The sequence below is a fragment of the Anabrus simplex genome, chromosome 3 (genome assembly GCF_040414725.1).
Source record: "Anabrus simplex isolate iqAnaSimp1 chromosome 3, ASM4041472v1, whole genome shotgun sequence".
Classification (NCBI taxonomy): Eukaryota; Metazoa; Arthropoda; class Insecta; order Orthoptera; family Tettigoniidae; genus Anabrus; species Anabrus simplex.
In genome coordinates, this window is record NC_090267.1 from 453,740,710 (window position 1) to 453,764,582 (window position 23,873).

The 23,873-nt window shown below is 38.7% G+C and overlaps 1 protein-coding gene across 2 annotated transcripts in view; it reads left to right on the forward strand.

Annotated features, from left to right (window-relative positions):
• Nucleotides 1–4,047: 4,047 nt before the first annotated feature.
• eas (ethanolamine kinase 1) overlaps nucleotides 4,048–23,873 on the forward strand; it is a 116,344-nt gene continuing 96,518 nt past the window's right edge. The window contains exons 1-2 of one of the 2 annotated variants that reach the window (XM_067143540.2): nucleotides 4,048–4,248; nucleotides 4,335–4,678. In XM_067143540.2, the coding sequence (XP_066999641.1) occupies nucleotides 4,544–4,678 (135 nt within the window). In that variant the 5' untranslated portion in view covers nucleotides 4,048–4,248; nucleotides 4,335–4,543. Of the gene's footprint in view, nucleotides 4,679–23,873 lie in introns of both variants that reach the window. The other variant, XM_067143541.2, reaches the window with a different exon arrangement.

Sequence of the window (23,873 nt, forward strand, 5' to 3'; positions counted from 1 at the left end):
CCATTTAGAAATAATTAAAAAAAACGAGAAAATGTGTGATGGAATTATCCATTTCTTGCCCTCAGATATTTTAAGGAATGTAAAAACGGGAATAGAAATTGGAAAATGAATGCCATTACAGGTTTTAATGTTTTAATTATGAAATATTGAGTTTTGAAAGGCCAGTGCATGACATACAAAATAAGTATTAAATAAAATATGATTGAAAACAGTTTTTAGAACTCGTGGTATGATGCCTCGCTTTCAGAGCCATATTCTTCATCCTCGCGTTCACATCTGAGATCGGAATACCATTTCATGTGTACAGGAAGAATATACTTCTGTGCCAATTTCATCACATCTCTGTACTTCTTGTTATTCAAAGGCAATGGAGCTTGCTACTACTTGGCGGGATGTAATACTGGAGTACGTTTCATCTTGAACAGACAAAATTTTGTTTGAACAAAAGTGTTTTGACCAACAGAAACAGGCAGCTCTCTTCCTTCATAAACAAATGTATGGTACCTACTTATTCTGAATGATTCAGTACCATTCCTTATTATTTTCTCCAAATGTGACACCAAGTGATGCTTTAAATCGAATACCATGTCCTGGTGTACTTTTACCACAGTACTTTTTTGGGAAGCAGATGAAACAATATCGTACCATTCCTGAGGGACAAACACATACTCTTTCTTGCGTTTTAGCTTCTCAATCTGTGCGAAGGTACGATCACAGGGCATGAACGAATGTCCACGTTCTGGAAAATGGTGATATATTTTGACAAATCTGCCCGAAGCCGCTAGTGTACTTAAGTACTGAACCATCAAAATATTCTTGTTTTGCCCTGCACAGTTGTCAGTAAAAATGTGCTGAGTTTTAATTTCATGAGGAATGTAGTTCTCTACATAATGGTTCAAAATAGATACAGTTTCATTGGACCCCTTCTTTGCAATAGTTTGACCAAACCAAACCCCACGGTACTTAACGCCCTTGAAAGGGCTTTCGCAATAGTTTCGTCATGCATATACATTTTGGATTCTCCTGTTGAACAAGAATAAAATCATATATTATACACCCACACTTGCCGCGTGTAAAATATTCCTCCTGTTATCAATATAGGAACTGGAAGGTTTTGCTGAAATCAAAGCATAATGCCTCGACGGATGCATCTCTCTGGGCGAGCAAAGTAGTATTCTTCAGATCATTGTAGAACGTCTGTGCTTTGACAAGATGTAAATTTCTTTCAGCCTCTCCCCTAATGCTCTTATTGTATCTTCATTCTCTTCTTTGTCTAATTTCAATTTTAAGCTGTGTCACACGTGTCTGATCGGGGAAACCCAAAAGAAAAGTTGAATTTAGTATTGAATATGTGTAAGTAAAATTCATATGTCACTTTAGGTTTAATCTTACTTCCACTTTACATGACTAGAAAAGCGTCAGATTCAAATGTCTGCAGATACAGCATATGCATTTTATTTACACTTAAGTCATCATTTATATACTTCATCTTGGTTGCGTTTCTTGACTAGTGAGTGGATCGTGCAGGAAAACTTTGAATTTGTTCAACAATCTGCTGTATAATGTCATTCTGTATTTTATTTGGTCTAGTATCATGCTTACCACGTTTATCTGTTGATGGAGTAATGGCCACTCGTTTATGCTGAGCTAGACGTTCCACTCGACCCTTCTTTATATCATGCAGACTGCAGAATCCTGCCTTGCACACAATGAATTCTGGAGCAGCAATGCAGACCTAAAAGGAAATAATAACAAATAAATATAATACTGTAATAATAATAATAATAATAATAATAATAATAATAATAATAATAATAAACAAAACAAACATATTTAATTTCATTTATGCAATTGTGTTTTGAAGCGCTATTTTTGACTTCTACATCTATTTCTTCATCCTCATCTTCACTCTCAGTTTCATTGTTTCTTGCAGCAAGCTTCTTTTTCCTTCTCCACTTCATGCTGAGATCAGGGCGCCTTCTACAACAAAAATATAGAGCATTGTTGTGTGTTCAATGCTCCTACAAAATATATGTCTAAAACTATTTATTTAAAGCTTACCCCTTTGAATATTATGTGAGGTTATTAAGCCCGTGAGATATGCATCCTGAACATTCTTATCACTCAATTCGTTGAAATTCCTAAACATTTGTTCTTTAATACCTTTGGAGAACTTGGCTGTACATTTCCTCTTACGAAAACAATCTGGAGCAACTGTCTTTGCAGGCACGAGTTCCCCTGTTGTTGATATATATATATATATATATATATATATATATATATATATATATATATATATATATTCTTCTCCATTCAAAATACTTCGTTTCCTAACATTTCTTTGCCAGTTAACTTCTTTTCTTGTCCTTTTCTTACTCTTTACTGGAGAAGAATCAGTACACCTTGGTAGCGGTATCTAAAAATGACAATCATTTATAAAAGCATAAAGTGTGGGCTTCAAACTTCCACATTTATTTGAATATAATATTTAGGTCTAAAATATTGTTATATCATACAATGTAACATTAAACTGAATATTCTACAGAATATACATTCCATACAATTAGCACTAAAATACAACTCTAAATGGAACCTACCTCTGAATTAAAGCTTGCATTTGCAGCACTCAATAACTCACTGCATTTAGCCATATTCCTTACTCTTCTCCAGCAAGAGGGCACTCAGGAGAGCAAGAACTGGATAATTCCGGTTATTATCCAAGTCTTGCACTCAGAAAGTAACCAGTTGAAACTTGAAGGCCATCTAGCGAGAAAAATAAGCACTTTTTGAAATTAACTCCTATAGTAACTGATAGAGGGCAGTTATGGCTACAAATAGAAGTAAAAAAACTAATTTTCGCTAAATGTGGTCATTACCTAGTTCTTACACTCATATCTTCAATTTGTTTTACGGTACGTCGCGCGGACACAGATAGGTCTTATGGCGACGGTAGGATAAGAAAGGTCAAGGAGTGGGAAGGAAACGGTCGTGGCCTTAATTAAGGTACGGCCTTGCCTGGTGTGAAAATGGGAAACCACGGAAAACCATCTTCAGGGCTGCTGAAAGTAAAGCTCGAACCCACTATCTCCCAGATGCAAGCTCACAGCAGCGCGCCCCTAACCGCGCGACCAACTCGCCCGGTCCACCATATTCTCTAGTATTAAAGATAACACTAAAAACATGAGACTATCAAGCAAGTTGGCCTCGGGGTTTGGACCACGTAGCCGTTAGCTGCATTCGGGAGATGGTGGGCTCGAAACCCACTGTCGGCAGCCCTGAAAATGGTTTCCCGTAGTTTCCCATTCTCACACCAGACCACGGTCGCTTCTTTCCTAACCCATCGTCGCTATACAACCTGTCTGTTCCGCTGTGACGTAAAATAAATAGCAAAACAGAAAGAAAAAAAAACAGACTGTCCAGGATGTACTGAAGACCGGGCGAGTTGGCCGTACGGTTAGGAGCGCGCAGCTGTGTGCTCGCATCCGGGAGATAGTGGGTTCGAACCCCACTGTCAGCAGCCCTGAATATGGTTTTCCGTGGTTTCCTATTTTCACACCAGCAAATGCTGGGGCTGTACCTTAATTAAGGCCACAGCCGCTTCCTTCCCATTCTTAGGCCTTTCCTGTCCCATCGTCGCCATATGACCTATCTGTGTCGGTGCGACGTAAAGCAAAAAAAAAAAAAAAATTACTGAAGTGAAAGATCTGAATACGGTATGGTAATTTCCCTACATATATATACCGCAACTTCTTTTGTATTTAACTGTTTAATAGAATTAGAGGTAACAGTCAAAAGAAACAACAGTAAGAAGAATTTATACACGGGTTTGTAATATAGTAGCACTTGTATTATGTAATGTTCAAGCATTGTGAAGATTTTCTGTCTTCTTTCTTTTCACAATGCTCCAGTTACGAGATTATAATCTCCTCTAGGAAGAGGAATTTCAAACTTCCCAACTTCGCGTGACAATATTGATCTGTGTACTCGTATTGATTAGTAACTTTTGTAGCTGTAATATTGGTAGCATTGGCTCGCACACTTCGTGAGCGGTCGCGAGTTCTCGCTTTTGACAGCGAGAGAAAAACCTGTGCTGTGTTCGATAGGGGTGCCGTCGAAACATAATTTGTGCGCTTTTAGTTACGCGAGGACCACGCTATGTTGTGATAAGAAAATCTGTGGGAACGTACTGATATAGTGTTAATGAACGTTACTTGGGCAGTATCTTTAGTGTCCTAGGAGGACGATGATGTAATTATTTGCTGGTGGAGTGAAGCGATATTGATAACAGTGTTTGATGCTTGCAGTGTTGACGTGTAATTTTGTTTTTCGTTCAGTTTCTACTAGGTACAACCACGAAATGAGGTAGTAGCTGTGTTCGTTCGTGTCAAGGTTAGTAGAATAATGTAAGGCTGTGTAGCTGGAGTATGTTTTGTGCATGTGGGTGACGGTTGTGAAAGCGAGATACCGGTTGGGTATGATGTATAAAGTGTGAGGTACAGGAGTGGGGTGGCCCATTCCGAGACTGGAGCTTGAGGTCTGTAAGATGAACTTGCGTTCTGCGGAACCTGGTGTTCTTAAGTTGTCTATGACAGTCGACGAGGATAAGCTGATCGAAGGAGCTTTAAAAGTACTGGCCGCCATTCGTCCTACCTGGATCGAGGAGAATATTAAATTTAAGGTATGTTCGTATAGAATATTTTTCTCTAAAATTTGAAAGTGAAAGATATAGTTACTTAAAATACTGTGAAGGTGCCAAGCATCATTCGCAGTCCTATAATCTGCCACTGGAAATGCTTTTGAGCTAGATTTAATCCAGCTGTAATAGTTTCAACACGTGGTTTTGACATTCGTTTTTCACTGCGTTTCTTTGGCTGAGAGTGAAATCTTTCATCGTATTATGTGATTTGTATCTTAGTTAGGCCTCTTTTTTTTTAATTTGTTATTTGGAATATTTTGTACATATCTTTCACTTGTCTCTTCATTTTGACGACTACTTTCTGGCCCTGCCCTTCCATCGATTACCGGTACGTTATCTGTTGTATTTACAGTAAATGTCCGTACTACTTCATTGACTGTTAGTAGAATATAACTGTTGAATAGGGAAGTAAGTGGCAAAAATTATGCGATACTGTCGTAATTGCAGAAGGCAATTATTCGTTATTCATCGTTCGTTGGGTTTGGTGATGTTTATTTAACATCAAGGAGCGCGCTTATCTACAGTCGAAAAGCTGATTGGACTCATAAGAACAACTCGCGAATTCTAAAATGTAGAAGTTTGTAATGATGCCTCACCCTTTATCTGTGCTTATAAACGATCACATTCTATATCAGATGAATATGGATTAAAATTTGCATATTGACAATGTCAAAAGTATATGTTCTGGCTCATTAGTCCATATATGAGATGAAATATTACAAGTATAATCGTTCTCCATGATTTTATGAGCGATAACTGCAATCGAAAACTGATTTTATGAACTAGGAAACCGCATCTGAGGAGAAAATGCTTGAGCCTTGTATCACACGTATTGTTAGCGGTGTTTGTTTTCGGGGGAAATACAACTTAATAACCCTAATAATAAAAAAGCTCTCCTAAAATTAAGGTATCGCAAGATGGGAAGGGCTGTTGAAGATTCGGAAACCTAATAGTGTAGGTTCGGAAGAGAACACGAATTGGCCAAGAGGGGCGGAAAATAACGATGACGAAAGTATAGTACGCGAACCTTTTCTTGACCCCAAGTTCCCATTCAGCACTATGGTGCTCAGGGATCAAGAAAAGGTTCGCATACTATACAAGTGGAAAAAATGTCAGACTCAGCTGGTAGCTGCTGTGGTCACCCCTGGAATCACGTGTGAACTCATCAGGTGTACGAAATAGACGACTGACACTGCTGAGCAGTATTATATGGTCATATGTATAACTGTTCTGTGTAGCTGAGGGCACACAAGATAGAACTAGTGAACTATCCCAGTTGGCAATTTTTGTGATCGAATGTAGGGAAATCTGTATGCAGGAAGATCATTGTCAATGCCGAGGTTTGAAATGCGGTCGGAACAGTGTAGCTTTCCCAAATCAACACAAGTAGTCGCTCAGTATAATAATATAATATTGATTGGGGTGTGACAGCCGAGTGGCATGATCACTTGCTTCTGATCAAGGTTGTCCCAGTTCGAATCCCGACCAGTGCATGAGGGATTTTTGAAATGAAAAGTCTCATTCCTGTGGTTTGGATTCTACGTAAATATGAAGTTCCCGCGGTTGTGGCCGTGATATTAAGTCACATAAAACTGCAAACGTGCTTGATTATGTTACCATGACTGTAGTAAGGTAAAGTAGAGGTTACCAGCAACAGACTACTGTGTAGTGCACCTGACAAGGATGATAACTTCCCCGCTCTGCACACTGGCATTACACGTTTGTTGTTCTGACGCGTAGTGTAGAAAACGATGATGTAGTTACTCTGCCGAAGTAGGGGAAGGGAGGAGGAACGGTGGCATGGTTGCTATTGGCTTAAAAGAAAGCGCACGTGCTTACCTAGCGATTCGGATCTCAAAGCCGCCAACATGAGATTGTTTCCGTTTGTTCCTACTCCCTGTGTTCCCTACGAGTTCCCGAAGATTTCCTTAGCTGGAGGTTACTGGCAATAGTCTTCTGAGCTCAAGTTCGCCGGTTCGATTCCGGCTTAGTCCGATGGTATTTGAAGGTGCTCAAATACACAGATGTATCGTAACGTAAACGAACGGGGCAAGATTACGGCACCTTGGCGTCTCCAAAATCCAGAAAAGTACCGGTAGTTAGCGGGCTTTAAAACCAATAATAGAGCCTGTAATATTTTGTTCCATTCCACTCCTCTACCAACCAACAACCAGCATTCTATCAGTCGTCTGATGCTTATTCGCCTTAGATATCACCGAATCGTATGTTTCGTCACGATTAACCCCTCAATAAATTGGGGATCTGGAACATAGGGTGAAATTGACCTACCCATTGGCTGAATGGTTAGCGTTGAGGCCTTCGGTTCAGAGGGTCCCAGGTTGGATTCCCGGCTGGGTCGGGGATTTTAATCGCCTTTGATTAATTCTTCTGGCGCGGGGACTGGGTGTTTGTGTTTGTCCCTACACTTTCCTCTTCATATTCACACAACACACTACACTACCAAACCACTACAGAAACACTTAATAGAGATTACATCCCTCCATAAAGGGTTGGCGTCAGGAAGGGCATCCGGCCGTAAAACATGGTCAAAACTACATGTGCGGCACAGTTCGCACCCGCGACACCACAGGTGTGGGAAAAATGGTGATAGAAGAAGAACATAGGGTGATAATAATATTTATTATTATTTATAATATTTATAATTAATAATAATAATAATAATAATAAATGTATTGTACATATATTTATTGTAATTATTTCTATTGTAAATATTTGTAGATATATGTATAGTTTTGTAATCAAGAGAGTGACTCCTTGCTTAGGCCGGATCATCCCATTATGTTACCGGCAAAAGCCGAGCCTTCCTGAATGGATATAATAATAATAATAATAATAATAATAATAATAATAATAATAATAAGGAGCCTCCGTGGCTCAGACGGCAGCGCGTCGGCCTCTCACCGCTGGATACCGTGGTTCAAATCCCGGTCTTTCCATGTGAGATTTGTGTTGGACAAAGCGGAGGCGGGACAGGTTTTTCTCCGGGTACTCCGGTTTTCCCTGTCATCTTTCATTCCAGCAACACACTCCATTCTCATTTCATAGCATCTATCAGTCATTAATAAATCACTTTGGGAGTGGCGATCCCATCGTACTAATAGCCTATATCTGTTTCATTCATTCCATCCCTGACCCGGTCAATGACTGGAAGGCAGGTTGTAGGTTTTCATTTTCAATAATAATAATAATAATAATAATAATAATAATAATAATAATAATAATAATAATCATGTATGTCCAACCCGTAACCCTTTTCTCTACGGGGTCAGGTATGAAGTGAGGTGAATCTTCGTAGCGAGATTTTATGACCTGATGCCTCCTGATGTCAACTTTATCAAACTGTGATTCCTGATTTACCCACGGCCGGAAGAAGACCGGCATATTGTTACTCTTCCGCTAAACTGATCAGTTATAAATATTTAAAATAACACTGATACTATATATTACTATTAATAATACTAAACGTATCACTAGCAGGGCTGAGTGGCTCAGATGGTTGAGGCATTGGCCTTCTGTCCCCAACTTGGCAGGTTCGTTCCTGGCTCAGTCCGGTGGTATTTGAAGGTGCTCAAAAACGTCAGCCTCGTGTCGGCAGATTTACTGGCACGTAAAAGAACTCCTGCGGGACTAAATTCCGGCATTTCGGCGTTTCCGAACTTCGTAAAAAATGTAGTTAGTGGGACGTTAAGCAAATCTTATTATTATTATTATTATTATTATTATTATTATTATTATTATTATTATTATTATTATTATTATTAAAAGTATCACTACATTTCACTCGACACGAAGACAGAGTAAAGACTGAAGAAAATTTGAAAGAAAACGGTTTGGCAACCTCTCCACAACAAAGAAGGATCACTTGGAACTCGTTAACTCAGGATGTGATTGACAACTGGCTTCTAGTCCGCTTCGAGGAACTGAGGCAGTCATGTTTTGTCCCCAAATATACATTCTAGGAGCTCTGGATATAATAATAAACAACTCCATCCACTTAACCATTCCCGGGACAGCAAACGGTGGGGTTCAAACCCACTCATCTCCCGAATGCAGAGCTTGACTCCATAACTGTACCGCGTTATTTCTACCATCCACAGCCGGGAGCTTCGATAAGTAGATAGACTGAAGAGTTCATACCGAGCCCGATAGCTGCAGTCGCTTAAGTGCGGCCAGTGTCCAGTAATCGGGTGATAGTGGGTTCGAGCCCCATTGTCGACAGCCCTGAAATGTAAATGTTCATATCACCAGTGTGGTCATAAGAATGTCGATTGAAAAAAAGAAAAATCTTTGCCCTGCTGAGTCATTCTTACATTCCTCTCAAACCCAACTGAAACCACCATCCATCGTTACAGTCTAACCGTGTGCGTTAAAAGCGTTCATTCCGTTCGGCAGGCCTCCTAGAGGGTTAACGCTGCCGTCTATCAGACCACTGATGTAATTTGCGGAGAAGGTAAGGGCGTGCGGCCATGGCCTATAATAATTGGAACTGTCCCGGCATTTGCCTTAGTGCAGGAGAATGGAAAACTACGGAAAACAATTTTCAGGAAAGCCGATGGTGATCGCTGATAAGCATGATCTGACACGGTTAAGTGTGCACGATCGGTCGAATGACTGGAAACAGGCTGTGGATTTTCATTTTCATTCGATTTTACTAGGGACTTGCTTCGTTCAAGCATAATAAATAAATCTATATAAATAAAATTGTAGGGGGTCCGCTGTCTGTAATTTCTTTTGTTTTGCCAATTTTTCAGATATTTATCCGTTTTAGGTCAACTCAAGACCGAATCGGTGGTTTTTACGTTTCGTGTCTGTTTGTTTGTCTGTTTGTCTGTTCCACCATCACGTCGAAACGGATGGATAGATCTCAACCAAACTTCATATTTAGAGTATACTCATCCCGGGGAAGGTTTCGATATGCATATCATTTTAAAATCTTTGAATAGATGGGGTGTTTATAGGAAAACCAGAATGGTTTTTCCACCATCACGTCGAAACGGCTGGATAGATCACAACCAAACATCATATTTGGAGTACACTCATCCCGGGGAAAGTTTAGATATGCATATCATTTTAAAATCTTTGAACAGACGGGGGGTTTATAGGAAAACCTGAATGGTTTTTCCACCATCACTTCGAAACGGCTGGATAGATCTCAACCAAACTTCATATTTAGAGTATACTCATCCCGGGAAAGGTTTCGATATGCATATTGTTTTAAAATCTTTGAATAGACGGGGGGTTTATAGGAAAACCAGAATGGTTTTCAGCCATTTTCTCTTATACTGTTGATTTTCTATGAACTTAGTTTACCGTACGTGAAACGTCTCTTCATTATAAACAACTTTCGTTATGTTCATAATTTACATTACTCTTCACATGACGGAGAAATTTACAATTTTCCACTGGTATCATGCTCTGCATTGAGTGACCGCAGACCGAGAACGAACCTACAGGTTACCATGGCAACGTCTCTGACTGCATGCCAGCAGGGAAGTAACGTATTGCCATTTTCCTCATCATGCTTTTAAATTCGTGGTTGTTCCTTGGGTAGAAGGCAAGAGAGGCGTCAATCGGCCTATCTGCGGGTTATTGGCGGAATATCGTTGGATGTTATAACCGCCCTCGAATAGATGAAATAATAACACCATTAGTCATCTTCTTATTATTTGTTTACCTAAGAATCACTGGACCTAAATTTCTCCTCTGTTACCGCTTTATTATATCCATAACTCACACTAGCATAATTTATTGAGGGGCATTTGATTTTCCAATACATTCACTTGCCATTTACATATTTGTCGTTATCCGGCTGTCCTCAGTTATAATCCATTTTCTATCCTTTCAACTTTTTTAACTGTATTATTTTCTTTATTAATTACGCCGTATGTACGCGAGTGCTACAAACTATTGGATGTATTTCCACCAAGACTCATATTTAGAATACACCTGTCCTTGATAGGTTTTAGGGAAAATATTGTTTCTAAATCCCTGAACTGAGTGGGGGTTTATACGAAACCGAAACAGTGATTTTGCCCTTCCACAAAATATACACAACCAAACTTAATGGAAATCTACCTACCTTGGTAGAAATTAATTTCTAAACCTTTTTTCTCATGTGCATCATTTCGATACGAGGATTAATAAGGGAGATATCATTAACGGACCGTTTTTCTGTACAAGTCCCATCGGACTTAACTCACGAGCGGGTGCGTGTAAAGCGTATTCCTTACAACTTGAAAACTACTGAAGACATCGAACCAAAATTTATATTTAGCATCCACCTGTCCAAAGGTAGGTTTTAAACGTAAATAACATTTCATGTTCCGGAATGGACTGGCGGTTTATAGGGAACCGAAATGGTGATTTTACTCTTCCACAATATATACAGAACAAGACCAACCTGACTGGAAATCGACCAAACGTGATGGAATTCCACCTCTAAAGCTTTTTTTTCATGTGCATTTTTTCGTCAGGAGGATTAATAAGGGAGATATCATGAATGGTCACTTTTGCAGGTTAAGTCCAGCGGACATAGCCCAAAAGGTGTTTTACATGGAGCAGATTCTTAATCTATTTAAATCAAATCGTAACGACTGTGTGCCTCTACACTGACTATTTTGGCGAAATTTTCGTACAGCTTTCCGTTTAAGGGGTAATAATGACCATCTCCATAATTTTTGGTTTTCCTGAAAGTCCTGATTTTTACCCGCCTCGCCCAAAATCCAGATTGCGGCATAATCTGCCAGAAGAAAAAGAAGATAATTGAAATATGACAAAATTATACGTTTTAGCCTGTAACGAACGGGAAACATCCTAGATCATTAAATTTTTCACTTTTTATCCCCGAAGAATATCGAAATATGCAGGCAATTTTAATGATGATGCAGACCTTCGGAAATTCCTATCACATAACGGATTGCACAATCTCCGTTCAATTTGGAATGATCTACAACCTTGGTCTTATGACTTTTTGCCGTATCTGTATCCATTTTACGTTTGATTTTTCTCTATAATCGATGTTAAGTCAATTTGGAATTTTCACATGCATAATTCATACTTTCAAGTACTAATATGAAATACAGAATCATCAAACTCTTCACGAAAATTGGTCCACCCAGTAGCCATATGTGAGAGAAATGCTATGTAAGTAGCTGTCACATAATTATCCGAAAAGTAATGTAATGTGAGATAATCTTACAAAACCTTTACCCTGTTCCACGTTTCTAACTCAGTCTGACCCAAGAATAGATGACATATCATAGGACCAGCCATTTAGGCCACTAAATCCGGCGTGTCTTATGGTATAATCCTTTGTCGATATGACGTACGTTTAGTAGCAGTTAATCTGTAAATGAAGGTCTTCAATATTGTAAACACGCATATACTTTCGTATGTCGATCTATATATATTCAGTGATGTCGATTTGTAGCGATCGAGAAAGGGTGGATCTGCTATTGTAATCAGTACTCCCCACACCGACTTTGACTGGCAGTAGGAAAGGGTTCCTTCTCCAACTCCTGTGTAACTGTCATTAGTAAGGAAGGCCTACAATTGTAATGAATAGTTCCCTTCTCGATTTGACTTGCAGAAGGCAAGTGAGCTTGCAGTTTTGTTTAAAACTCCCCTACCCGATTGTGTTTGGCAGTAGGCAAGGGTGCCCGCCATTATAAAGAAATGTCCTCATCTAAAATGTGACTGGCATTAGGCACAGTGGCCTGCTATTTTGATGGAAACTCACCAACTTGGTGTGACTGGCAGTAAGCTAGCTGGCAGTAGGAAAATGGGCCTGGCATTATAATGATAACTGCACAACTCAATTTCGAGCGATAGTAGGGTAATTGCCTGCCATTATAATAGAAACTCCTCAACTGTAATCTGTCTGGAAGTAGGAAAGGGGAGCTGCCATTTTAACGAAAACTCCCCAAATCGATTCTGTCCGCGTAGTAGGCAATGGGGCCTGCAATTATAATGTAAACTTCCCAACTCGATTGTGAATGGCAGTAGGCAAGTGAGCCTGCCGTTATATCACAAATCCGTAACAAACACTTCACATTGGAAACAACGTATGGGGACCTCCCCATGCTCTTTCTCGGATAACGCTAAGAGACATGCAATTTTAAAACAATCTTATTTACTTCATATACACTATTTACTTCGATATTCGAATACAGTGTAGAATACCGTAGCGAAGCACGGGTACATTCGCTAGTAAATAAATAAATAAATAAATAAGTTTACATCGAAATGACAAATAAGGTTTTAATCCTGCTGCGGCTCTTTTGGTGCTAATGAGGTAGACTATTTGGCAACTTCGGCTACAGTAGACGTGGTAAATCCTATAAGCCGCTAATAGGCGTCTTTATATGCGATTACAGACCTCACTTTTTCCAGAAAATATTCTGTACATCAAAGGGGTATATTGAGCGCAATTACGATTTACGGGTTGCCCACGTCCCAACGACAGACAGAAATACTGCTATAATTGGCGAAACTCTTTGGTGTTGTAATCTTTTGGTGGCATCAGTGGTGCTACAACCTCTGCTTGCGAAAACCGCTGATTGCACTATTATTAAATTTCGCTTTGCAATAGTGTTGGTGATTTAGAAGGTCCATATCGATTAAGTTTTTGAATAGGCCTAGTTAACTTGTTGAGAAGTAATGATAAAACCTGGACGTGGCGCTAGCTGCTTATGATGAGCTGAACACAGATGAAACCAAATTTTCAGAGAATTTTTAATTCATTTTTGTATACGATGTATTCTGTTCAGTTAATAAGGAGTAAATACAAAGACATTAACATAAAATATGATAACGTTTTCTGATTCCCATCATACTTATTCCAGGCTTTGGACTGACAATATGTTTATGTATAGTTTAGGCCTGTGGTCATTTTGGCGTGTTTAAATCAAATGCCGTTAAGCTGTTGTCATTTTTCACTTTTCTATTTTTTATTTTGGTTTATGTATTTGTTCTTGGTGTTTCTAAAAAAAATCCAGGTGAAGAACAAGTTCGTCATGTGAAGTTTCATTCCAAGTTCTCCGAATATGGTGTTATTTTTAATATCTGAAGCCATCTCTTTTCAGTTTCAACTCAATTTATAACTGTTGGGTTCTTCGGTCTGCCGAAACTAATTTTGAGTAATAAATTGATGAACTCCCTGATAAAAGAAAACATATACACTAGAGTCCCGTTAATCCGAAATTCCGGTTAATCCGAACTGAAATATTCAATTTAAAAAAATATCCTTATTGAAATGAAAGAACATACTATAGAATGAAGATTTACGTGCATTTTATTAGTCATATTTTACTAGAATAACTTATGTAAACATAATTACACATCATTAACCATCAATCACTGGTCGTTTATCTTTAAAAAGTATATCAGTTTCTTTTGCCGTAGTGATTGGAACCTACTCGAAGATGCAGTGTTAAACTAGCGTCTCATAAATATCACATCAGTGGGCGTAGCAACGGAGTGTTGCTCGACGTAGCGTACGTTAAGTTCTAAGGCGACCGCGGCATCTGAATGTTCATTGTGGTCTTCTTCGTCGTCACTCTGTTCCTCATCAACTCCAGATTCTTTCTCCACCAGAGCTACAATTTCTTGGTCTGTTTGTAATTGATGACAGTCAGCTTCCATCCACTCGTTAATGGCATTTTCATTGTCGTTTTCTCCTCTACGGGTTCTTAACTACCCTACTGTAATTTTATACAGTATTTTATTAATGTAACTGATAAAGAGTGGATATTTCAAATTACAGTATGTACTGTACTCTATTGTAGAAACTATTTACCTCAGACGGTTGAGGCGCTGGCCTTCTGACCCCAACTTGGCAGGTTCGATCCTGGCTCAGTCCGATGGTATTTGAAGGTGCTTAAATACGTCAGCCTCGTGTAAGTAGATTTACTGGCACGTAAAAGAACTCCTGCGGGAAAAAATCCCGGCACCTAGGCGTCTCCGGAAACCGTAAATGTAGTTAGCGGGACGTAAATTTTTTATTAGAAAATATTTTCCGGTTAATCCGAAAATTTTGTAATCCGAACAGACTTCGGTCCCAATTAGTTAAGATTAACGAGATTCTACTGTAGTAGCAGAATTATATCCGAAAAAGAAACAAGTTAATTAAAATAGAATGACATGATTTGTTCTTGAAAGAGCATAATCACATACTAACAAATCACGCTCAAAAATATGCAGAAATATATGAAAATGTATGTTTAAAACCTTAAAAACTTGAAATTTGGAACTTAATGAAATTCTCACTTCTCTCCACTCTAGCATGGAATGCAGGTTGTTGCAAAATCGGTACTCTTGTCACTGGTGTCAGTCCGTTGACCTTCCGCCATGCCATGTCCCTCGCCCTGTCTAGGTCAATGACAAGCTGTACTTACGTTTAGGGTTCTATTTTTAATCCTCCCCTTATTAGTATTATTATTATGTCCAGCTCCATGGCTAAATGGTTAGCTTGCTGGCCTTTGGTCACAGGGGTCCCGGGTTCGATTCTCGGCAGGGTTGGAAATTTCAACCATAATTGGTTAATTTCGCTGACACGGGGGCTGGGTGTATGTGTCGTCTTCTCATCATTTCATCACGACGCGCAGGTCACCTACGGGAGTCAAATCAAAAGACCTGCATGTGGCAAGCCGAACTTGTCCTCGGACACTCCCGGCATTAAAAGCCATACGTCATTTTATTATTATTTTTTTATCGTATTAACATTGTTTTATAAACAGGATTGAAGTCTGACATTTGAGCGGCGAAAGCAGTAACTACAACGTGTGGTGAGTTGCCACAGTTACCTCCGTCCGGGGTATATAAACTTTTAATACAGGCTGAGTGTTTAATCATTTTTCTTTACAGTTTGCTTTACGTCGCACTGACACATATAGGTCTTGTGGGATAGGAAAGGGCTAGGAGGGGGAAGGAAGCGGCCGTGGCCTTAAGGTACATTTGCATGGTGTGAAAATGTGAATCCATGGAGACGCATCTTTAAGGTTGTCGACAGTGAGGTTCGAACCCACTATATCCCGAATGCAAGCTCACAGCTGCGTGACCCTAACCGCACGGCCAACTCGCTCGGTGTTTAATAAAACATGTAGGACTAATTGGATTCAATAAACTTTGAACCGTTCTTAAGCTTGTGCTAATAATTTCAGCAATTAAGTAAGAAGACGTCATTGCCAATAAATATTAGGTCTCAATAATGAGGAACAATATAATCAACTGCTGGTAACATCAACAAATGCACAACATTAACAAAATTGCAATTGTGTAACTTACATCCATCTGTAAGACAGTCAGGGAATTGTTATAATACAAAACATATTGATAGCTGTATTATTTAATGCCAGTTGTTAGCGGCACATTTCAAGAATCAATAAAGGTTTTGAGTTCATTATGAAGGGTGTGAGTACAGTAATTGAAAATCAGGCGACGGAAATTTGTGACGGGATTAATCAGTAAAGGAGAGGTAATATTAGAAGACCAAGGAATGTTCTTAGTCAATTAAGTGATACGTTTATAATACTGGATGTGGGGTCAGGAAGATGATGTTTCATCGAAAGAAAAAACAAAAAAGCAACCATAATTAGTCAAAATATTATTATTTTTTTACGTTGTGTGGATGGGAAAGAGAATTTCTCTTTAGAGACCCTCCAAATAGTATACTACTTGTGCTGACTCCCATGGTTCTGACAGTGCGTTCCTGAACGTTATTCAGTGGAAAATTGTACAGCTAGCTACTGATTAAATAAAATAAAAAATAAACTAACAACAAAAATAACATTCGGAAAACAAAACGTGAGTTTACCAAGAGCTAGAACAAACACATGTCCTGAAGGAAACGGACGACAGCATCTAAGATAAGTTCAGAATAAAACGATATTAAAGGTACAGTGGAGGGCTACCACATTCATTATTTGCAGATAATATCACCAATTCTTAATCGTTGACTAGTTTACGCAATGTAAACAATATTGTACCTATAGCAGCCTGATTTAAAGTGATTTGATAGAAACTGAGGATGTTCTTGTAGAAAGAAACATGTCATTCCTTAGTGAATAGTGTGGAGGTTTTTCTTTTTTACAGATATACTGTAGTCTTACATATGTTTTAACTAGTGTTTCCGGCACTGAAAATCTTTTAAGTTGCATTAACTAATTCGACACTGAAATGCATGGCTTCCTTTTTAATAGAGTTCATTCAACACTCCACTTCACTTGTTAATGCGAGCACAGCTTCTTTATGTCGGGTTCAATGTTTGTTACATTTTATCGTAAGTATGTATCAAAATGTATTCCTATATGTAATTTCTATGTATACAAGTATACATAGATAAGTTATGCAAGAATAGAAACGATGACACTGTTCTACTTCCTTCATAGCACAGGTCTCTTTATATGGTTGTGAGGGTATTTGTGCAGGGGAAGGCGTATAAATATCTTGTAAGACCCCACTTATAGCACAGTTCACACCAGGGTTACTTGATAAGAGAACTGGAAAAGATCCAAAGAAGAGCAGCACGATTTGTTCAGGGTGATTTCTGGGTGGGGGTGACTTAAAGGAAATGAGGCCCCATGCCGCGAGCAGTCTAGACGAAATATCCAGCCGCGGCAACTCTTGGAATGTGTTGATGTAGTGGCGCCATCCCTGTTACGAAACGTTTCCTGAAGTCTGGAAGTGCGCAGGTGTATTTCCTATCTTTCAACAAAAATATTTTTTGACGTTAGGAAATACTTTCTCCTAATTATCAGAGTTCTGTATTGTGTTCCTGCATATATCTTGGTAACAAGACTCACAGGTATAACCTTGTTGTTGAAATGTCATCGCTTTTCCCTTTGCATTAGGACGTTGCTCGGTTGTATAGAAATTTATTATGCGATATAACAAACGATGAAATGTAATGGCGTATGGCTTTTAGTGCCGGGATATCCCAGGAGGGGTTCGGCTCGTCAGGTGCAGGTCTTTCTATTTGACACCCGTAGGCGACCTGCGTGTCGTATTGAGGATGGTATGATGATGAAGACAACACATACACCCAGCCCCCGTGCCGTAGGAATTAACCAATTAAGGTTAAAATCCCCGACTCGGCCGGGAATCGAAACTCACTATCTCCCGAATGAAAGCTCACAGCTGCGCGAACCTAACAGCTCGCTCGTAGGCAAAGGGCAATTAAGAAGACGAACTGAAAACAGCTCTATTAAAGGACTGGTATTTCTTACCAGCTTCCGAACTGTAAAATGTGTGAATTTCATGCAGATAATAATAATAATAATAATAATAATAATAATAATAATAATAATAATAATAATAATTGTTTAAGTCCCACTAACTACTTTTACGGTTTCCGGAGACGCCAAGGTGCTGGAATTTTGTCCCGCAGGAGTTCTTTTACGTGCCGATAAATCTCCCGACACGAGGCTGACGTGTTAACACCTCCAAATCCTGGACTGAGCCGGGATCTAACTCGCCAGCTTGAGCTCAGAAGGTCAGCGATCTACCTTCTGAGCTACTCAGGCCGGCAAAGATTAATTACGGCAATTATTAGAGCCAGAGATTCATGCACTGAATTATTGACTGTGTATACGAAAACATTTTATACCTGAGAAAAATACATGTATTTTCATTTTTGTTATTATCCAGTATATGTGTTATTAGTAGGGCTCGGATGTTTAGGAAAAGACATATTTCTCCTTTGTCTCTATTTTGTTGCCTGATTGGATTTTGGTGCAATTCAGGTGAAAATCATCACAATTAAGTAATTTTTATTTGTCATATAAATGCATATTTTGGCTATTTTTGTCATAAGGTCATATTTGACCCATTTTCGTAGAAACGTCATATTTCTGTCATACTTCGGCGGTCTGTCGACAGATGCAGCTGTGCAAAATCATCTTCAACTTATCGAATGCGAACTAGTGTTCACAATACTTCTTCTCGGCATCACATCTGCAGTTAAAACAAGTGGAATACCGTTTGTATAGAATGAAGGCCATAGACTTCACTGCTCCTTTTACATGATTTAAATTTGCACCAAAATATTGTGACATAGAAAGGAGCTTCTGTTCTTACAAGAATGTGTTAAGTGATAAAAGGAGGTCTTTCGCGCCTGATGATTTGAAGATGAATCTTTTCGTACACTTCAGTTCCACCCGTGGAGAAGAATGAAAAACGTATGTTAGTTTGCACTATAGGCCCTGCCGCCTTACCATAATGTATTGAAAGGAATCTACTTAATTCCTTTCGTGGTACTCAATTTGAACTTTAACGCATTTAATAATATTAATGAAATTTGGGCTTGAACGTTTCAAAATATTTAAATAATAGATTGATTTCTAGTTTTCTCGTACTTCAAACCACCACTACAGGGTGCAAACATGTTTTGACTTTTAAAATGTTGTGTGATCTGATAATCTTAGTACGGGCACTTTATAGCTATGTATTCACAGATGTTCGATAAGTGAACCAAGGACAATAGACTGTGAATAACTGGCTAAACATGTATATTCAGAAAATTAGTCTAATACGAAAGTAAGAATAAAGAATTCAGTTAACAAATATTTACTAAAGGAATTGCCCTTTCGATTTATAATTTATTAAAAACTGTCCATATTTTGATTAATAATTTTCCGGTCATATTTTGTAATTTTTACGTCATATTTATCCACTTTTGAGGTCATATTTCGTCACTTTTGAGCTCATATTTAATCACATTTTAGGTCATATTTACTTGCTTATTTGGGCTATTTTTGGGTCTTAAACATCCGAGCCCTAGTTATTAGTGTAGTATATTAAAGACAACAATGCAATATTTTTAGCATTATTTTTGTATGAAACAGGTCATGTAGGAACATTTTTTGTTCTATGTGTAGGTTAGCCACTCGTCGCTTGATGAATGATAGTGTTTTCAGTTGCGGTCATATAGTGACTCTTTCAAATATGTCCTGGACGAAAACAAGTCGGGTTTCTCTCAAGCTCCGCCGAATAGCGGCAGGCTGTCTAGGAAACCTATGAAATCGTGGTGCTGCACCGCTGTTCAATACGGATTACCCCGTGAAGTTGGAAGCAAGATTATGTCTTCCTCCTTAACAGACTCGCTGTAATCCTGTTCCCGGCTACATTTCATAGTCTATTATTTACTGAAATTCACCTATGGGCTATGCTTATGTAGCACGTTGAGTGCTATATCGACCTTAAGCAAAACCAGCAGTTGTTTCTTCGGAACGGTCCTTCGTTTCAGAGGGTTTCGGGTTCGATGTCCCGCCGGTAATCTTAAATGGTTAATTGGCTCGGGGACTGGGTATCTTTGTTGTCCCAGACATCCCTGCAAATCATATACCATACACAACACTATCCTCCACCACCACAATAACACGCATTTTCCCATACAAGGCAGATGTCCACCCTCTTCGGAAGGTCTGCCTCACAAGGGCTTCACCAGGCTAGCAACAGCCATACGAAATAATAATAATAATAATAATAATAATAATAATAATAATAATAATAATAATAATAATAATCATGGAGAGCCTCCGTGGCTCAGACGGCAGCGCGTCGGCCGCTCACCGCTGGATACCGTGGTTCAAATCCCGGTCATTCCATGTGAGATTTGTGCTGGACAAAGCGGAGGCGGGGCAGGTTTTTCTCCGGGTACTCCGGTTTTCCCTGTCATCTTTCATTCCAGCAACACTCTCCATTCTCATTTCGTAGCATTTATCATTCATTAATATATCACTTTGGGAGTGGCGACCCCATCGTAATAATAGCCTATATTTGATTCTTTCATTACATCCCTGACCCGGTCACTGACTGGAAAACAGGTTGTAGGCTTTTAATAATAATAATAATAATAATAATAATAATAATAATAATAATAATTTATTATTGACCAGGCGAGTTCGTCGTGCGGTTAGGGTCGCGCAGCTGAGAGTTGGCATCCGGGAGATAGTGAGTTCGAACCCCACTGTCGGCAGCCCTGAAGATGGTTTTCCGTGGTTTCCCATTTTCACACCAGGCAAATTCTGGGGCTGTACCTTAATTAAGGCCCTGTCTCATAGTCGCCATAAGACCTATCTGTGTCGGTGCGACTTAAAGCAAATATCAAAAATTATTATTATTATTATTATTATTATTATTATTATTATTATTATTATTATTATTATTTTCTTCGAACCGGCATTGTTTTGTGCTGTCACTCGCCTCGGAATAGCTACCAAAACTTTGTACAGTATTTTCATTGCACTCCACTCAAATTTGCTCTATATTCATCCCTAATACACCTAACAAATTTTACGAACAAATTTTTATATAAGTTGTGCGCAACTTAAGTCTCTTGTTTTGTTATTTTTGTAGGTGTGACAGGGTTCGATTTATTTAAACAATTTTATAATGTCAGAATATTTTTAACAAATATTTCTTATGGCCGGGAGTCATCTGAAAAGCTGCCTCACGAAATTAGCGATACAAAATACGTGACGCGATGTGCAGGCTGTGATATCAAGTATTGATGGATGATCATGACTGAGAGACATATTGTCAAAGAGGGGCGTTAGTCAGTAGCGCCGATTAGGAATTAGAAGTGGGGGTGGGGCAAAAATGTGTACAGACAACAAATGATACCCGGGTTTATGGAATTTAGCCGTGGAGGGTGAGGTGGGGCGTATAAAAAACTGAGAAAAAGCTACAAAATGGTAAGTTTTTTATGCTCGCGGAGTGAATTTCGACAGAGAGGTAACAGTTTACCACTTTAAGTGCGGTAATAATAGGGTGTTTTTTGAGATTTATATTCAATACTATATAATAAGACTTTCGCCAAAGGAACAATATTACACAACTGTGAATATACAATTAAAAATCGTTTATTATTTGACTATACACTAGGAAACTAACAGACACTAACGAGACTGTCAGACTGACGAGTGCGCGCGGCAAGAGGGTGAATCGTAGCTCAGTGTCCATGACCTTGATAAAATAAAACAATACCCCTGTTACCCTTTTCCACAGCACTTGCAAAGTCTCCTCTATTTGTTGTGGCGCTATACAAATCGGTTAGTCGCGATGAAAGATATTTTGTGCGTATTTCCGCCAATATTTTTGTTAATAATTTAACAAAATAAAGGAAAGATCGAATACGACAACAGGGCTTGTACAAATTGCTTTTAAAAATATATAATTCTTAGATTCAGCGGGCTAAAATGGAATAAAAAGTGAAATGTTTGCTCTGTAAAGTGGGGGGGGGGAGGAGCCCCCCCCCCCCCCGAGCATATATATCGCATTTATATCCAAGGACCCCTTAGCCATGGAACAGAATACTGCATTCAGTAAACAACAAAAAAACAGTTTTGTAACCCATATTTGATTTTATTCGTATAATTTAGGACTAATATTTACTTTCTTTGAAAGTTTAATTTAACTTTATTTACATAAAGATAATTTATAAATGCACAGAAATTATAAAAACAGCGAGACACTGGATTTGGAAACTTACTTGAAAATATTCACTCGGTGCAATTCTTGGATTAATGGTGCTGTTTTCCAAAGACCAAGTAAATTACAAGTGTAGTCACTCGAACTGAAGATCAGTCTCTAAATTAGCTCTGTTTCTGAACTTCATTTTCATTTGTGTGAGAGCAGAAAAGGTACACTCACATGGGTATGTTGTCATGAAAGACATTAAACGTAGTATTTCTTTTCTACAAATTGTAAGATATAGGCGATGTCATGGACCCAAAAGTCGATCAGATACGTGGAGTTGTGATACGTTCATGGAACTTTGTGGAGCTAAACATGTTCAGTTAATGTTTTACTTTCTTTCTGCCAAGATACTTCGGCTAGTTGATTTTCCTCAAAGGGAAGTTCATATTAATTTCAAAGAAGGGATTTCTGATCCACGAGATACATATACTGTATGTAAGTTATACAACAGTGAAGACAGTCTGCCTCCGTAGCGTAACGGTTAGTACTATTAGCTGCCGTCCTCGGAGGCCCGGGTTCGATTCCCGGTACTGCCAGAATTGAAGAATGGCAGGAGGGCTGATATGTGGTTGAGATAAAGCTCACCTCCAGCTGCACCACCTCAGGATCTTTTGTCCGGCTCCATGGGTAAATGGTTAGCGTGCTGGTCTTTGGTTCAATGTGCCCCGGGTTCGATTGCCGGCCGGGTCAGGGATTTTAACCTTAATTGGTTATTTCCACTGGTTCGGGAACTGGGTGTGTATGTTTTCCTTAAGTAGAAAATAAAACAAAAACAAGGAAAGAAGAGAAAAACAAGAAAATATGAGTAAAAATCTAATTTAAAAAAGAGACGGCTCCTAAATGAATTGCGTGTGTACAAGAAAATCTCTCTTCAAATACAACTTGCATTATTATTGTTGGGAATGGCTGCTCTGGAGAACTGATTATTTCATTCGTGGTAGTTTCATAGGTCCTGAGTTAGTTTTCCCCCTTTCAATGCACAGAGTCCTACACTTGTCGACTCCAAACATATATGTCTTGAAAACCATTCCTTAGATGTAAATAAATTAATTGATATCAGTTTGAGTTTCATTTATTGAAACACAAGTTTATGATCATTGAATTTTCACAAAGGGGAAATTTGAAAACATTTTAATTTTGAATGTTAGGTTTCAAGGTGCTTAGAATAGTTGTAATTTGAAAAGATTTGGGTGCTGGAAGACATTTTCTGTTAATATTTAAAACAATCCTAGACATGCGTTAAAAATCTGTACACCTGCTGTATAGCGACGAAAGCGAATTTTACTGGAACCACTGTTGCCAGGTCTACAAATACAAAATCGGTAGATTGTACGTAAACATTTCGGGAGTTTTGATGAATATTCAGGTAATTTCTCGAGCACTGAAATGTTATAACACAATATAAGTAAATTAAAGAATTCAATAGTTATTTGAAGTTGTTATGAGAAAATAATAAAATTTCACTCACCCGTACCTTTTGGCCACTCTTCTTCTTCTTCTTCTTATTATTATTATTATTATTACTATTATTCTTGTAGATGTAGTTATTCATCAGGCGTAGAAATTGTGCGCCTATTTTGAAGCCGTAGCAGGATGTAGATTTTGTATCCTATATGCGGGTCGCCTCCTCTGCGAACCATGTGACCTTGCCGCGGTGGGGAGGCTTGCGTGTCCCAATGAA